The following is an 18,634-nucleotide window of genomic DNA, read 5'->3' on the forward strand; positions in this document are numbered from 1 at the left end:
ACTCTAACTATTCCTCATTCATGGTGTCCCTGCTCCCTGACTTCACTAGGTCCATTAAATGGGTTCACCTTTAATTTAACTTTTGGTATATTATAAAATGGACAATTCTAAGCAACTTTTCAATTGGACTTTCCTAAAGTTTTTGAATTATTTGCCTTCTTCTTCAAACTATTTGTAGCTTTTGAAGAATGACGGTCCCTTGAGGGTTCGAAACGCATAGATGTCTGCATATCTGTTCCTTTGATGGAGTAAAATGTTGCCATTTACAACACCGTGAGTGCTTCCATTCTTTATATATATATATATAATTAGTCTCTGGGTGTATCATTTAGGAAAGTGTGTATGTGTGTATGTTAGAATTACACCAGAATTGATGCCAAATATATATTTATATTATATATATAGCCTAGGCCACTCAAATGTATGGGAACACAGCTGCATAAATCTAGTAAATTCAAGGGCTTCAGATTAAAAAGGTCGATATTGCAAGATTACTTGTGCATCTTATCCATTTAAATAGAAAACACACTGCCTGTTTGGCACACACCGACGCTGTTATGGAGGGATCACTTCCCTGGGAGGTGGCTGCTGGCAAGTAAGGGAGTTTTGACTGCTGAGAAAACACCCTGGTGATCCAAATTGTGTGTGCCATTGACGCTAAGCCATAATATCCACAGCAAACTCCTAACTATTCAAACTTTATTTTTATTTCATACGCTGCAATTAAATTGCCATTAAACATACTGCACTTTATATTACATTTCATTTAATGTTATTCTATTATACAGGTTATGGACGTATAAAGGGTAAATGCTTATACCACATATGTGAAAATGATACATATATCTATACACACATTTTCTTTATGTACTTTAATTAGCCTGCACTCTGTTCAGCACAGCTCTTTGGGAGGGACTAAAAATTTACTAAGCAGGGGTGTTGCACTGACCTCTCCCCCAGTCCACTTACCCAGCATTGTAACGGGACAGTATAATGATTGATTGTGATTATAGATAAAATTGGATTATATGGTGTTTCCAAAACATTTATGCTCTTGTGTCTAAGGGTGAAGACACACTGAGCAACTAATAGCAGCTACTTTTTTTACTCCAGAAAATCCCCTGCCATAGACAGTACTGAAAATTGCCCCTGCTAAAACGCACATAGAGACAATTATCAGTAAATGACAATCAGCATTGTCTATTTTAGTAGCTGCTACTAGTAGCTATGTGTGTCTTCACCCTGAGGGCTGTGACAGATGGGGAGATTAGTCGTCGCGCAACAAATCTCCCTTGTTGCGGGCAACTAATCTCCCCGATATGCCATCCCACCGGCTAGAATGTAAATCGCCGGTGGGATGGCATACGCAGCGCCAAAATCATCGAAGTTGTCTTTCAAGGCAACTTTGGCGATTTCGGCAAATCGCAGCGTCACGTATGCCAGCCCACCGGCTTGTCTTTTTTAGTAGCCACGACAAGTAGCTGCTACTAGTAGCTTTGTGTGTCTTCACCCTAAGAGATAAAGTGAACAGAAGTTATGGCATAGTAAATCTATGCAAGTGTATAGCCAAGTGGCGCCACAGTTTTTCATGGGAGGAGAATTAACAGGTTCCTTGAGGAGATACAGTATGGAAGCTCCTACCCATATTAAAATAAAAATATAGACAAATAACGTATTTTGAACCATAAGTGGGACCTTTAGAGGCATTATATGGCAACAGTACCCTTGGGCAGTGCAAATGCCCCTGTTAATTCTATAGTGAATAGCTAGCTATAGATGGTCAATGCAGAAACCAAAACACTAATTATAAACAGATGACTTCCAGAATCCCACCAAGCCTTTAGAAAAACATATTTAGTAAAAAGGCCCATCAGTGCCAGCTTTGGGTCAAAATGAGCTTAACACCAATGCCCTGACTTGTTAATAAGCTCCCATCTTCCTTACTGTTCTGTTGCCCTTTATGGGAAAATAAAGAACAAGAGCTGTTGCCCTTAGAAATTCAAAATGTGCTACAGGCCTCGGCCCCCATAGCAACCAATCAGTTAATAGACCATTAAATTAAATTTGCTGATTGGTTGCTATGGGTTACTAGAAGGAGAATAAACATTGCACCTAATAATCAAGAAGCAGAATAGTGGGCAATTCCACTTTATCCAATGTATGCCATCCCACCGGCTTGTCTTTTTTAGTAGCCACGACAAGTAGCTACTACTAGTAGCTCTGTGTGTCTTCACCCTAAGAGATAAAGTGACCAGAAGTTATGGCATAGTAAATCTATGCCAGTGTATAGCCAAGTGGCGCCACAGTTTTTCATGGGAGGAGAATTAACAGGTCCCTTGAGGAGAAAGTATGGAAGCTCCTACCCATATTAAAATAAAAATACAGAATAATAACGTATCTTGAACCATAAGTGGGACCTTTTGAGGCATGCTATGGCAACATTACCCTTGGGCAGTGCAAATGCCCCTGTTAATTCTATAGTGAATAGCTAGCTGTAGATGGTCAATGCAGAAACCAAAACAGTAATTATAAACGGATGACTTCCAGAATCCCACCAAGCCTTTAGAAAAACATATTTAGTAAGAAGGCCCATCAGTGCCAGCTTTGGGTCAAAATGAGCTTAACACCAATGCCCTGACTTGTTAATAAGCTCCCATCTTCCTTACTGTTCTGTTGCCCTTTATGGGAAAATAAAGGACAAGAGCTGTTGCATGTAGAAATTCAAAATGTGCTACAGGCCTTGGCCCCCTAGCAACCAATCAGTTAATAGACCATTAAATTAAATTTGCCGATTGGTTGCTATGGGTTACTAGAAGAAGAATAAACATTGCACCTAATAATCAAGAAGCACAATAGCGGGCAATTCCACTTTATCCAATGTCTTGTAGCAGAACTGCACGATTGTGCTCTTTCCCGACCTCCGCCCGGCTGAGAAAGTTACATTATGTGTCCTTGCCAACTCTCAGAACTGAACGATCTGCCTCTTCCTCACTTCATTCTTCTGAACCATTTCCATGACAACTTTAGCTTCATAGAGCGGCACAGGGTCATCCAACTGAGGCCTGAAGAGAAAAGTTTCACAATGGATTTCACGGTTTTAGTATGTAATCTTCTAAGCCAAGTATTAAATTAAATTAAACTCAGCCAAAATATTGATGACTGCTGTTCAAGGTTGCAGGAACTGCAGAACTATGGACAGAATACCTCAAAAACAGACATTCTATATATGACTTTATATGGAGTTGCCTAAGCATTAGACATTCTATGGCAACTCCCTCTCAAATGTAATACTAGATGTAATATTAGAATTTAACATTTCAACTTAACATTTCTGTGGTACTTATGCACCAGCATAGCATCTGCTTTCTAGGGCACCAAGGGCACCATGGCATTTTAAATGACAGGTACAAAGAGGCAAATCTGTCATGTTCCTTATGTTTATTCTGCCAGAATATAGTGTATTTTCATTGTAGGTGAAGTTAACTTTGAATTCAAATGAACATTGCAATTTACTAGTACCTGAAAATTCCAATGGACAGTTTCTCCATGACATCTTTCAAGATATGTGATGCATTCGTTAAGGTGGAACTTGGCAATTGGTAGAACCTATAAGTATGTACGGTTTGCTGGGATTCCTGCCAGAAACCTCCAAGCTTCTGGCTGCTCTCCCTAACCACTGGGTCAAGAGAGCAGCTGGAAAGTTTGTTTATTACCTTTCACCTGGCTCTTGTAATCTCACCTCAGTAGCCTTATTGGTCAGATATGGTCAGCCAATCAGCGTTAACTCTACCCTGTATAAACCCTTCTGCTATTTCACTTTCTGGCAGAGCATTAGCTTCTGCTTGAGCACTGTGGCTAATCCCTAGCTCTCACCCCTGTGCTCTTGCCCTTCCAGTCATGTTCTTATCTTAAGTCTCTATGACCATTCCTTCCTGCTCCTGTCTCTACGTCCACTCTGTCCTGTCTCTACACCCGCTCCTTCCCGCTCCTGTCTCTTCGCTCCATCCCACTCCTGTCTCTACGCCCACTCCATCCCGCTCCTGTCTCTACGCCCACTCCATCCCGCTCCTGTCTCTACGGCCACTCCATCCCGCTCCTGTCTCTACGCCCACTCCATCCCGCTCCTGTTTCTACGCCCACTCCATCCTGCTCCTGTCTCTACGCCCACTCCATCCCGCTCCTGTCTCTACGCCCACTCCATCCCGCTCCTGTCTCTACGCCCACTCCATCCCGCTCCTGTCTCTACGCCCACTCCATCCCGCTCCTGTCTCTACGCCCACTCCATCCCGCTCCTGTCTCTACGCCCACTCCATCCCGCTCCTGTCTCTACGCCCGCTCCATCCCGCTCCTGTCTCTACGCCCGCTCCGTCCCGCTCCTGTTTCTATGCCTGCTCCGCCCCGCTCCTGTCGCTACGCCGACTCTGTCCCTCTCTTGTCTCTACGCCTGCTCTGTCCCGCTTCTGTCTCTATGGCCAGGGCCCCTTTAAAGGAACAGTAACACCAAAAAATAAAAGTGTATAAAAGTAACTAAAATATAATGTGCTGCTGCCCTGCACTGGTAAAAGTTGTGTGTTTACTTCAGAAAGTCTACTATAATTTATATAAATAAGCTGCTATGTAGCCATGGGGGCAGCCATTCAAAGAAGAAAAGGCACAGGCACATAGCAGATAACAGATAAAACACTATTGTATTCTACAGAACTTATCTGTTATCTGCTATGTAACCTGTGCCTTTTCTCCTTTTTTCCAGCTTGAATGGCTGCCCCCGTGGCTACACAGCAGCTTATTATATAAATTATAGTAGTGTTACTGTAGCAAACACACCAGTTTTACCAGTGCAGGGCAACAGTGCATTATATTTTTATTACTTTAAAGCTCTTTCATTTTTTGGTGTTACTGTTCCTTTAAGGTACTAGTGGGTCCTAGACCAACAGTCCTGGGAGCAGATAAATTACAAAATGGTGATGCCACAAGAAAAAAAGTAAAGAAATTAAAATAATCATACTGTAGAGCTCTTCCAGTTGATTAAAATGGGGGTCTGCCATCTCTGCAGCATGCTTCTGCCAAAAGTTTTCCCAGATGTAAGGTGTGCTAGTGGGCCCCCTATCCTGGTGGGCCCTGGGCAAATGCCCCTTTTGCCCAGTCATTAAAGGAACAGTAACACCAAAAGATAAAAGAGCTTTAAAGTAATAAAACTATAATGCACTGTTGCTTTGCACTGGTAAAATTGGTGTGTTTGCTACAGTAACACTACTATAATTTATATAATAAGCTGCTGTGTAGCCACGGGGGCAGCCATTCAAGCTGGAAAAAAGGAGAAAAGGCACAGGTTACATAGCAGATAACAGATAAGCTCTGTAGAATACAATAGTGTTTTATCTGTTATCTGCTATGTGCCTGTGCCTTTTCTCCTTTGAATGGCTGCCCCCATGGCTACACAGCAGCTTATTTATATAAATTATAGTAGACTTTCTGAAGTAAACACACAACTTTTACCAGTGCAGGGCAGCAGCACATTATGTTTTAGTTACTTTTATACACTTTCATTTTTTGGTGTTACTGTTCCTTTAAATGGCCCTGTCTGCTGTTGTACTGGGGTCATGGGGTACCACACTGCAGGGGTTACTCATTCTCCCGCTTTGCTAGCTGCCATGAACTGGGCTGGATATGTATTCCTGGACACCCACTAATCAGGTCAGAACTTCTAAAGCCTGTAAGACCACCACATTACTAGTTGGTTTTGAATTTTTTCAAATAAATGGTAGTAGGTGAATAAACTTGTGTTCAAGTTCACAAAAAGGATATGAAGATACCTCCCTTTATGTGCGCTGGAGAGATTCCAGATTTCATCATTAAGAAAAGAAAGAGAGACTCCCTTAAGGAAGAGCAGGTGACTGTCAGGGGGGTCCAACTGTGAACAAACCAGAATTGTAAATATATATATATATATACAGAAAAGCCATGAATATCCTGTAAGTGATATGCTTATAGATAGTGCTTGGTCATCAGTTATGCTTAGTGATGTCATTTCTGTCACATGACTTACTAAAACTTGTATATAATAATAAATAAAGTATCCCCTGTTGTAGAATATGAGGATATTAGAAGTTATCATGGAGTTCCATGCCCTTTTTAAAAGCACTCATCCTTCAGTCTCATACCTTTATATGGTCATGGAGCGCCTCAGTGACCTATAATATCCTTATATTTTACAACAGGGGGTACATTATTCACTGTATATGTAATGCAGGACCAGCACTCCGTTGCTTGATTGACTTTAACTGTGTTTTATTTCACACCAAATCACTGTAAATCAAACTTTTTAGTCCCCCCTGGAACCTTTCTCAAGGATGGGATCCTTTATCTGAAAAACCCCTTATCTAAAACACTCCAAATTACGGGAAGGCAATCTCCCACAGAGTCTATTTTTATCAAATAATTCTATTTTAATAAAACAGCACCCTGTACTTGATGGCAACTAAGCTTCATAAATCCACAATGGGGGAAAAAAAATTGGGTTTATTTAATGTTTAAATGATTTTAAGGACATGGTCATCCATTCCTGATGTGGAAAATCCCAGTTCCCCTGCATTCTGGATAATAGGTCCTATACCTGTAATGCACAATTACTGGTTAATACGGTTTATTTACAAAAATATTTGTGTTACCTGGAGATTTTGGTGACTAGTGATCCAGTGGCTCCCAACAGAGAGAAGCGTTACGATGTCATGTTTGTGAGGAAGCTGTTTAGAAATTACGTTTTCTTCATTATATAATCTCACTGTGAAATAAAAAAAATATATATATATATATACTCTCATAGGAGAACTAAAGCTTAACAAATAAATAGGCTAGAAATGCTACACATTATGTACTGGGATTTTGTACCAACCCAAGGCTCCACAGCCTTGGGAAGATCTGTGCATGTGAATATGCCCCCAGTAGCCCCCCCATCGTTTTTTTTGCTAGTTCCCAGCATATGCTTCGGGCTGTTGATCTTAGGGACCCACTCACAATATACAGAGCAAATAGATCATAAAAGCCCACAAAATGGCACTAGAATTTAATTATTAGCCCTGTAGCAACTTTTCTACAACAGATGGACCTCATTTTTTGCTTCTGTTTTGCGACAACCCCAAAATAAACTTCTTACCAGCTGCCCAAAGCAGCACGTGCAAAAGTTGGCGAGCTTCTGTGCACAACTTTAAAACTGTTTAATGATCCAAAAACAGTTGAGTGTAAAAAATAAAAGTGGGTAAAAATTACAAATGTTTTCAATATAGTTAGTCAAAAATGTATTCTATAAAGGCTGTAGTGAACACAGTCTAACATAATAGCCAGAACCCAACAAATCTCTCTCTAACTTTTCAGTGAGTGACTTTAGGGGAGGCTGAACCATTCCTTCAAAGGAGCAGTTCAGTGTAAAAATAAAACTGGGTAAAATAGATAAACTGCGCAAAATAAAAAATGTATTCAATATAGTTAGTTGGGCAAAAATGTCATCTTTAAAGGCTGGAGTGGGCAGATGTCTAGAATAATGGCCAGAACACTACTTCCTGCTTTACAACTCTCTAAGCTGTTAGCAGTCAGTAGCCAATCAGTGACTTGAGGGGGGGCCATAAGGGACATAACTGTTCAGTTAGTTTGCATTTGAATCTGACCAGCGTGCTCACAAACTAACTGAACAGTTATGTCCCATGTGGCTGACTGACTAAGAGGTTAGAGAGCTGAAAGCAGGAAGTAGTGTTCTGACTATTATGTTAGACATCTGCCCACCCCAGCCTTTATATATTACATTTTTGCCTAACTATATTACAAATATTTTTTATTTTGCACAGTCTGTTCATTTTTACATGGAACCATTCCTTTAAAGCCATAGATCATTACTGTTACAAAGATACTAAACCTTTAGGTTGGTATGGGAACTGTTATCCAGAATGCTCGGAACCTAAGGTTTTCTGGATATTGGATCTTTAAGGAATTTGGATAACCATACTTCATCATTATCATCATCATCATCTGAACATGAAATAAACCCAATAGGACTGTTCTGCCCCCAATAAAGGGTAATTATATCTTAGTTGGGATCAAGTACAGGTAGTGTTTTATTATTACAGAGAAAAGGGAATCATTTAACCATGAAATAAACCCAATAGGGCTGTTCTGCCCCCAACAAGGGGTAATTATATCTTAGTTGGGATCAAGTACAGGTACTGTTTTATTATTACAGAGAAAAGGGAATCATTTAACCATTAAATAAACCCAATAGGGCTGTTCTGCCCCCAATAAGGGGTAATTATATCTTAGTTGGGATCAAGTACAGGTACTGTTTTATTATTACAGAGAAAAGGGAATCATTTAACCATTAAATAAACCCAATAGGGCTGTTCTGCCCCCAATAAGGGGTAATTATATCTTAGTTGGGATCAAGTACAGGTACTGTTTTATTATTACAGAGAAAAGGGAATCATTTAACCATTAAATAAACCCAATAGGACTGTTCTGCCCCCAATAAGGGGTAATTATATCTTAGTTGGGATCAAGTACAGGTACTGTTTTATTATTACAGAGAAAAGGGAATCATTTAACCATTAAATAAACCCAATAGGACTGTTCTGCCCCCAATAAGGGGTAATTATATCTTAGTTGGGATCAAGTACAAGGTAATGTTTTATTATTACAGAGAAATAGGAAAATACTTTTCAAAAATGTAAATTAATTAATATGGAGTCTTTCTGGATAACGGGTCCCATACCTGTATAAACAAAGGCATTTTTAGCCATATTTTTTTTTAGGGTTTAGCGCAAATACTAAGTGAATTTTAGTCATCAAAGTGACCATCAGTGCCCTACTCTTCCAATCAGAGACCTGCATTTATACACCATAAGACATACCTCCGGCATCAAGAACAATGTCAACCCCAAGGCCACCTGTTTCCTCCAAACAGCTCTCAGCCAGGTCTACTTTCCCTTTGCACATATCTATAACACGGGCTGAGAAAGAAGATGGTGATATGTCTGCAGGATAACCTCGTACTATAATACACAGAGGGGTTGGTTCTAATAACTTGTACATAAATATAATGGCTGAAGGAATCATCTAACATAATTATGTGGCTTTATATAAAGGTGATTTTAAATGGGAAGATCTGGCGACCCTAGGGTATATATGCTAAAGCCATATAGGCAGTTTGCAAAGAGCTACACAATAGAGCTAAATGCTCACAAGCATCGGGTCAGTTTAATCCACTTTATTAACACACTTACCTACAGAGGGACGTAGTTTTTCGAAGTAGAGTTTACTCTCTTCACTATCTGCTGTTGTTATTACCGTGGCTCCTCTGTGGAGAGACAACTGAACAGCAAGGGCTCCCAGGGGCTGTTTGGGGCAATAGGAAAAAAGCTCAAATCTAAAAGCTATGAGGTGTACATGTATCAGAATGAGGGAGGAGAAGGTGTTTCTAAGTCCCCCTCCTCCTTGTGGTAGGAACTCAAACTCTGGTTCTCAATTTTCCCCCATAAAGTAGAGAAACACTGTTGTTCAAAACATTAAACGACAAGCAAAGTCAAATCTTAATATTCTTGGTTTTGTAGAACAGCCCTCCTTGACCGCAGGCAACACACTTAAAAAAAAAACACCCTTGGCAGCAGGGGGTCACAATCTTGGCCCAAACCAATGTGCCAGAAGGAACCAAGTGCACTAAATTACTTATCAGTCATCTGACAACTGGCCCAAGAGCTAAGCGGTAAGCGGTATCCTAATATTCTTCAGCTTGGATTAATAATAGTAGTACATACACTTGCTCCATCCATCACCAGTACAGATTTCCCTGGGCCCAGGCTTGCAAGTGAATGCAGGGCCGTATAGGCACGCAACCCATCGCGAATTGTGCCGGCTGCCTCCACCCAACTGACCTTCTCTGGTTTGGGAACTGTTGAGATGGAAACAACGCAATTAATGCAGCAATGAATGGTCAGTGACTATAATTCAATGCTATTGTTAAATAGTAATACAGAGCTAATTTGTTCCAGTAAAGAAACTCATAGCAGCCAATTAGGAGTTACTTTTGATGGGTTTGGTGCAGTCAGAATACTGAAAGAAAACATCTGACTGGCAAATGTTGCTTATTGCAATGGGTAAAATTTGCGGAACATCTCATACAAAACCCTATATGTACCCCATTACAGCATACTGTATATAGAATCACACATACACTGCAGCTCAGTCTCCCTGCAAGCTCACAGGCCCAGATCTGTGGGTTCTGGCAAATGCCAGAGGGGCTGCTGTAAGGTGCCATAGACAGTCACTATGCTGCTGGGAGGCTGTTTGGGCCTCTGTGTATTTGAACTGCCAGAGCCTATTTGAGTTCCAGTTCATGCCTACACCCTCATTGGCTCAACTAGGATGACAGTGTTATTGTTCTGGTGTGGCTTTGGGTTAGGAGGCATGCTGAAAACATCATTATAAGTGCAAGGCAGGGGCCCCAGTGCATATTTTGTACACGGGCCCATTAGTTACATTACTGTACTGAACAACCCAGGGGAGTTACAATAAAGACAACAGAGGCATTGGCTGCTGGGGGTCTGTCAGTATAAAGGGTGTGGCTTGTGTACACTTTCATTATATTTCTGTGAAACAGAACAAAGTTTTGCTGCTGGGCCCAATAACTAGATGGTTAATCTACTAAGTCTGTAACTTATATTTATTTTATTGTGAAAGCCCCTGTGTTACTGACCAGCATACATATACATATTGGTTAAATCTGGATGTGCATTGCTCCTTTATTATTCAAAACAGTATCACTAACCTTTAGCAAACCACATGGCAACGAGTATCCAACCACATGGACCACAAAACAGTCACACCTACCCAAATGGTTCTCATGAACCCAAAGTACTTCAGACAGCCCAGACTCTTGGTAGTCAAGTGCCAATATTCCTGGGGAAAAAAACAGTGTCAACTTAATTTGATTCAATACTTTTTATCCTACTTTGTACTAAGAATTAATAACGTTTCTTATTAAACATCCCTTTCTGCTAAAAAGAATGGTGAATTGAATGATAATACCCAGCTGAAGGAAACCAAAGTAACCCACACAGACACCGGAAGAACACACAAACTTCATATAAAGGCACCCAATGTGATTTGTCACTCCTGGTAAATCTGCGCTACCATAGACAACCTATGTCCTGGAAATGCCTTCCCTTGGTTAATGTTTGTCTGCTGAATCACAGAGAAATGCCTTCCTACGCTGGAACCCCTCGAGTAATGCGTTTGACTTGTGGTGATCCAAAGCATGATTTCCTAGTGGATTTTCCCGCGTGTGACAAATCTCATGCACTAGTACCCTAAGGAAACTTGACTTTGGACTTACCCACTGCTTCATCGTCAGGCTGAAAGAAGGAAACTTTAGATCCAACTGGAAGATTAAAAGGGAAATGAGTTAATTAATTGCCGCAGAGAAATGGTTCAACACCCCACAGGCAGGACTCCCTTGTGTTTTCAGCTTTAACTACTAATCCCTTTGCTTAGAACATTCATGCGGTAGCAACACAGCAGTTTCCTCTATAAGTTTCTTAAGCTTAGACCATAGCTGAAAATGAGCTACTTACACACCGATTATACTTTTTTTTATATTTTCATTTCCTAGAAATATTAAGAGTTAAGTGTATATTTATTTTCCATTTGATTTTCCATAGTTCCTATGAAGGGTTTTTTTCACCTTGCAGTTGTGACAATCTAACTAGAGGTAGCTGGCTAAAACCTTCCATTATCAACTCCCACAGCTTCCTATTACACTATAACCCTCTAACAATAAACCAGCAGGGGGCGTGGTCTAGCAATCCAAGAGGCATGGAACAATGTAATTGAAGGTGTGACTATCTTAAAATGGAACTCTCCGTAGGAGGGACACCTTGTACAGGGAGATGACTTAAAACTAAGTCAGTTCAGATATTTCCCTATTATAAGCACAGCAGATTTATTTAAGGCATATCCAACCCACGAAGAGTGAGTTAGATATTATTTTATACATACATGTGGGTGGCTCTCAGCAGTGTTCTGAACTGTGCTGGGCCTAAAGGTAAAGGCGCTGAAAGCACATCAGCCCTCTCATGCTTATCAGAAACAAGTTAAATAAATCCCCCTTGCTTGCCAAGGCCCTGCTTTGATGCCGAGCTCCACCCTACCACTGTGCCCAAGGTACTTGCCTGCCCCTAGTTCTGATAAAGAATTCTGCTGGCTAATCAGAGAGGAAACACAACTATGGATCACTGGACAACTTGGTTTTCCTTTCTGGCTGATCAGCCCTGGTGATACAGCAGTTCTTCCATTAAATTGCTTGTTACTGGCCCCACCCTGAGATAGATGATAATACTGGCTAAATGAACTTTTATTTAACTTTGGGAGGATGCAAACAGGGGTTACTACCCAGGGCACAAAGATAATCACCAAAATTTAAGTAGACAGCTGGGCACAATTGAAATCGGTGTAGCCAAATCTGCAGTTGTTGGCGAGCATAGCCCCCATCTCTGGCAAGCTTAAGACACTGTAAATGTTATTTACCTTAAAGTAACTTACTTTCCAGTATCACACCCGCCACTTCTCGTCCAACGGGTACAAATTCCTTTCTGATTTTCAGTTCAGACATGAGCTGAAACCATGTAACAGAAATAAAGAAATAAATACAACATACAAGATGATTTATTAATAACATAAATATTTGCTTTATTTTCTTCTTTCTGGGGACATTCACATCTGTCCCTGCCCCTGCATTTTAAAATCTAAGGTCCCTATCATACTTATACTATACAACACACTAGGGTCAGTTTCATCTCAAGCTGATGAACCTGCCTGTATTTTTTTTAGAATACAAGAGAAAATTCAAGCAGATACTGGGAAAAGAGCAGGGTCGTATTTGTATATAGGCACCCGGGGACCTGTGCCTAGGGCATCAGCTTCTGGGGGGTCGGCACTTGAGTGCCTATATTTTTCTTTTTTTAAAAAAAAAAAATTCCCCCAGCCTCCACCGCAGATAGAGAAATCTGCTGATGACCTGGAGGGATGAGGTGCGTGATGCACAGGTCAGAATTGAACTTATAACACAAATGTGCTAGAGTTTCCCAAGGGGGAGTGTTAGGTACCTTTGCATTAATATGGCTTAGTGCACAGGCTTTCACTTGGAGTTTCACATGATATTCACTTGGCGGTGGAGCAAGTTCCTGGTGAGATGGAAAAAATACAGAATCCATTAATGGTGCAATGTAATGTCAATGGTGCAAAATAGAGTAACCAACAGCACAGGATTAGAGGTTTGTCATAAACAGCAAATAAGCAAATGCTACCTAGTGACTCACTGCTATCAGGTACAGGTATCGGACCCCTTCTCCGGAAACCCATTATCCAGAAAGTTCCGAATTATGGAAAGGATTTCCTTTTTCTCTGTAATAATAAAACAGTACCTTGTACTTGACCCCCAACTAAGATATAATTAATCTTTATTCGAAACCGAAACAATCCTATTGGATTTAATTACTGTTTATATAATGTTTTTAGCAGACTTAAGGTAGGAGATTTAAATTATGGAAAGACCCCTTATCTGGAAAACCCCAGGTCCAGAGCATTCTGGATTACAGGCCCCATACCTGTACTACAATTAGCGCAAACTTGTGAGCCTATAACTATCATCTCACCAGTTCTTTGGAAACAATGATAAAGGAAATTAAAAAAAAAAACAGAATAAAAGGCAATGCCACATGAAAGAAACAATATGATGCACATTTACAGGAAAAACAGAATATTTGCATTTTTCACTTATCTTGGTTGTGTCTGTGCCATAAGAAACAAACACAGAAGCATAAAAAGGCCAGCGGTGGAACAAGTGCAGAACGGAATGCAAAGGGGCAAAGGTCTGTATATAATTATTATTTTAAAAATCACAGAATTCTTGCTCACTTACTCAAACCTGTTACTGCCTCCGGTAAATGATAAAAATGATTTACTCTTTTAACCATGTAACCTGTACCATGTGACTATAGAACAAGCATGTCTCTCCTCTCACTCAGAGTGTACAGTAATTAAAATATAATGTATTCTTGCTCTGCACTCGTAAAATTAGAAACTCTACTATAGTTTATATAAATAAAGTTGCTGTGTAGCCCCGGTGTAGCTATTTAAATTGAAAAGGGCTAAATGGCACAGGTTACATAGCAGATAACAGATAAGCACTGAAAAACACCATTGTATTCTACGGGGCTTATCTGTAGCTATGTAACCTGTGCCTTTTCTCCTTTTTTCCAGCTTGAATGGCTGCCCCCATGGCTACACAGCAGATTTATATAAACTATAGTAGTGTTTCTAAAGTAAACACACACCTTGTACTAGTGCAGGGAAACAGTACATTATATTTTATTACTATTTTGGTGTTACTGTTCCTTTCATCTTTAAATTTACTTTATGATGCAGATAGTAGTAGGCTGTTCCTGAAAATAGACCAAAGCTGTCATAGATATCCTCGGCACTATGGCTGAATGACTGGTATAGCAATGATTTCATGTATTTATGTTTTATGTATTTGGTTTGTTTAAATCCTAGATTCCTGGTGCATTCACACTTTACACCATGTGTAAAGAAAAATTAAATTGGTTTAATTAAAGGAAAAGGATATACAATTAACATAGAGTCTATGGAAGATGGCCTTCCCATAATTCAGAGCTTTCTGGATAAGAAGTTTCCGGATCCCATACCTCTATAGATACCTTGAATACTGAGAGAAACAAACTTACTCTGTCCTGATACACAAATACTCCTTCTTCCTCTGATGCATTCAGTTGATAGAACAAGCCCTTCATTTTCACCTACAAAAAGATAACAATAAGGGAAATGTCAATTATTTATAACGTAGTGTGTTTGCATATTTTGTAGAATATTCCCTATGGAAGTTAATAGAGTCAAGCTAAGCCATACATGCCCAGTGCGACAAGTCAGTTTTGATTCTCTAAAAACACATTTATTTAGAGAGGCTTACCCTAATCTAGTTTAGCAATACCCTGTGCCCCACCTCTCACAACTCTGGTCATGCCCATTCCCACACCTTGTGTCTCAACCCTTTCTCCTTGTAGATTGTAAGCTCTTTTGGGCAGGGCTCTCTTCACCTCTTGTATCGGTTATTGATTGCTTTATATGTTACTCTGTATGTCCAATGTATGAAACCCACTTATTGTACAGCGCTGCAGAATATGTTTGCGCTTAATAAATGTTAATAATAATAATAATACTAACACACCGTGTGCATGCATCCAAGAGACCAACTGCAATTCTCTAAGATCACAGGAAGGTTTAGAAATTGCTACCAACATCAAACACAGCAATAAAGGATGGATTTTAGAGGTTTAGCTTAATGCTGATGCACCACAGCGAGATTAGTCGCCCACAGTTAAATCGCTGCTACTGCGGGCAACTAATCTCCCAGAAATGCCTTTTTCACTACCAACAACCTGAATTGCCAGCAGAAAGGCATATGCATCACTTTATTTTTCAAAGTCACATGGAGCTGCCTGCAGAAGCAAACTTTGCACAACAAAAGTGATGCGTATGCCTTTCCATTGGCAATTCACGTTGTTGGCGGTGAAAAAGGCATTTCTGGGAGGTAGCCGAGATTTAACAGCAGGCAACTAAACTCCCTGAGGGCGATGATCCTAAAAGTGGCCATACACGGGCCGATTGTAGCTGCCGATATCAATCCCTTAGACCGATTCAGCAGCTTATCGACCCATGTAGGGGCACAAACAACAGGCCTGCCCAACCGACATCTGGCCTGAAATCGGACAGATATTGATCGGGCAGGTTAAAAAATTTAGTTGGATCGGGGACCGCATCAGCTCGTTGATGCGGTCCCGAACCAACTGTGCCTATTACCGGCGTTCTAATTCGATCGCTTGGCCCCAGGGGGGATATCGGGAGAAGATCCGCTTGTTTGGCGACCTTGCCAGGCGAGCGGATCTTTACATGTATGGCCACCTTAAGGCTGATGCCCCACAGAGATCTATCACAGGTGACTAACCGCTCCAGAATGTCTTTCCACCGCCAACAATAGGAGTCACTGGTGCAAAGGCTTATGTTGGCTTTTCGAAGTCACTCAAAGTTTCCTCCATGCAGGCAACTTTGTGCAAAGCAATGCGCAGGCCTTTCCACCGGTGAATCCTATTATTGCTGGTGGAAAGAAATTTAGAAGCGGTTAGTTGCCCACGATAGCAGAGCTCTATCGTGGGCAACTAACTCACTCTGTGGGGCATCAGTATAACGTACCAGTAACATAAAAAGAGAGTGTTTCCCTGCACTCGTAAATTGAGTGTTAGGTTTAGAAATAGGATTACAATTTATATAAATAAGGTGCAATGGGTCTATAGGGCATATGTTTGCATAGAAGATAATAGATAAGCAGAATACAATGGGTTTAGATCTTACACAGGAAGATAAACAGGGATCAAATGGCATTCATGGCTCTATACAGAACTACAGTCTAAATAAACCTGTGCCATATTAAACTGGACATTTGTTGCAAATAAATTGTTTATTTGTGGGTACTGAATGCACAAATATGAAGGCTTGAGTACAAACATAGGCTCCTACTTGCACAAGTGCATTTGCCAATAGCAAGGAATCAGGTCTGTGGTTTTTAGTTTTAAGTTACTAATTGCTGATGAATGTATTTTGAAAGTTCCTTAGAATTGTAATTCCGCTCTTTATGCAAGAAACTGGGTGGAGAAGCTCTTTAAAGCTTCCTGATCAGACCTTCGCTGTAGTTCTACCCCTGGTTCCTGCTGCTGATGTTGAGCCTCACCATTTGCAGTTTGCACAACAGGAAGAATCTAAGCAAAACAGACAAATATGGAATTGCTGCTTCAGCAGAAAGGAGAATGTAGTCACCATTGCTTGGGTCCCTACCTCACTGATCCAGCCCCTCGCTGTCGCCCTGAGCTTGCCCAGCAGAATGAATGAGCCACTTCCTTGTTCTGATGCCTGACAGTGAAAGGGAAACTTGGAGGAGGAGCAAGTGGAGGCGGAGTGTAATTGTTAACTATTTGCTGCCTGAGAATCATTAATGCACACATCATCTATCCCATGGCAGTTCAGTTGCTTCAGTACTACAACTCCCAGTATCCCCATTAAGCTATGCTGAGCAATTTTAGTTTTGCAGCATTTCTTTCGTCCATTTCTTTCCCTCTAATTTGGCATGATTATTTTTTATTACTGTTCTATATACTGTGGGAAGTGGCTCAGTACTTGAGTCATTGGACTCAAGTTTGATACTAGTGACTTTATCCGAATATATCCCATTGATCACATACACTCTTTTTCTACAAATGTCTTTTATTGTATTTGTTCACGTTTTCTTAAATTATAAAAATAGTCAATAGTTTACTGTTAATTGGACTGAGATTGCACAATTAATTTTCCTGGGTAAAATGAAATCTTGACCCGCCATGAAAAAGTAGAAGCGACCCGTGTAGGGGCAGAAACGAGGGGCCTGCCCGACCGATATCTGGCCTGAAATTGGGCAGATATCAATCGGGCAGGTTGGAAAATTCAGTCGGATCGGGGACTGCATCGGCTCATTAATGCGATCCCCGAACTGACTGATCCATTGCCGCCAATATAATTCGATCATTTGGCCCCAGGGCCAAACAATCAAATTATTTTTTTTTTACCTACACACTCCCCGATATCGCCCACCCGTACGTGGGGATATCGGGTGAAGATCCGCTCACTTGGCGATCTTGCCAAGCGAGCGAATCTCAACGTGTATGGGGACCTTATGTCCACCTTTAGACAAGAACCCCAGTGTGATATGTGCTGATCCCGGTAACATGATTGTCCTAAGGAAATGAAGGTGTAAATACTAAATAGGAATTGCGCACTTCTTGATTTGATTACAATATTAAAGGCTACACATAGAATGTTGGTGTATGCCACGTTGTTGAAAACCGTCGTAAGGTAATAAGTCATGATGTGATAGGAGGCACAGTGATGCCTTTGTCTTCCTGAGGAGTAAATTGATTGTAAGAGAGAGTCCTCTCTTACCCCCATATGTAATAAACCCCAGGAGCAGTAACCAATAGCAACCAATAAGTTGACTGCTTTTAAACAGGTGAGCAGTAAATGCTTCCTACTGATTAGCTGCTATGGGTTATTGCTCCTGGGCAAACTTAGTGACTTTTATTATATAACCCCCTTAATCTGAAATCTCCCTATTTGGTTCACGAGGGGTTACAACCAACAATATACAGCTGAGCCATAAGCATACCCCAGGGAACATTTCATCACAATACACCATAAGTGATAAGCGGGCAACATTGTTTATATTTGTATGTCGCAACAAAGTTCCCAATATGACCTTATAACAGCTCTTGGTAAAGCAGGGTGTGTATTTTAAGTGGCTTTAAAACTAATAAGGTTTTATTATATCAATAAATGTTACGTTTTAATGGTGATGGTTAAAAGGAGTGCTGCAATAGGTAAACTTTTCTGTTTGGTTCTTTAATAATTTTTTACACTGAGCACCCTTAAAGAAATATTGTCATGGGAAAACCTATTTTCTTCCAAACCATCAGTTAATAGAGCTTCTCCAGCAGAA

The 18,634-nt window shown here is 40.6% G+C and overlaps 1 protein-coding gene across 3 annotated transcripts; it reads right to left on the bottom strand.

Annotated features, from left to right (window-relative positions):
- Window positions 1-685: 685 nt before the first annotated feature.
- On the bottom strand, window positions 686-17,050 carry cryzl1 (crystallin zeta like 1). Of its 3 annotated transcripts, NM_001016084.3 has the most exon segments (14): window positions 686-1,609; window positions 2,334-3,062; window positions 3,520-3,565; window positions 5,806-5,911; window positions 6,669-6,781; window positions 8,895-8,993; window positions 9,267-9,378; window positions 9,798-9,931; window positions 10,870-10,938; window positions 11,375-11,419; window positions 12,580-12,652; window positions 13,143-13,220; window positions 14,784-14,855; window positions 16,945-16,971. In NM_001016084.3, coding segments are annotated over 12 exon segments (1,041 nt in total). In that variant the 5' UTR covers window positions 14,850-14,855; window positions 16,945-16,971; the 3' UTR covers window positions 686-1,609; window positions 2,334-2,962.
- Window positions 17,051-18,634: the final 1,584 nt, after the last annotated feature.

Source organism: Xenopus tropicalis, chromosome 2 (genome assembly GCF_000004195.4).
Source record: "Xenopus tropicalis strain Nigerian chromosome 2, UCB_Xtro_10.0, whole genome shotgun sequence".
In the NCBI taxonomy this organism is placed as follows: domain Eukaryota; kingdom Metazoa; phylum Chordata; class Amphibia; order Anura; family Pipidae; genus Xenopus; species Xenopus tropicalis.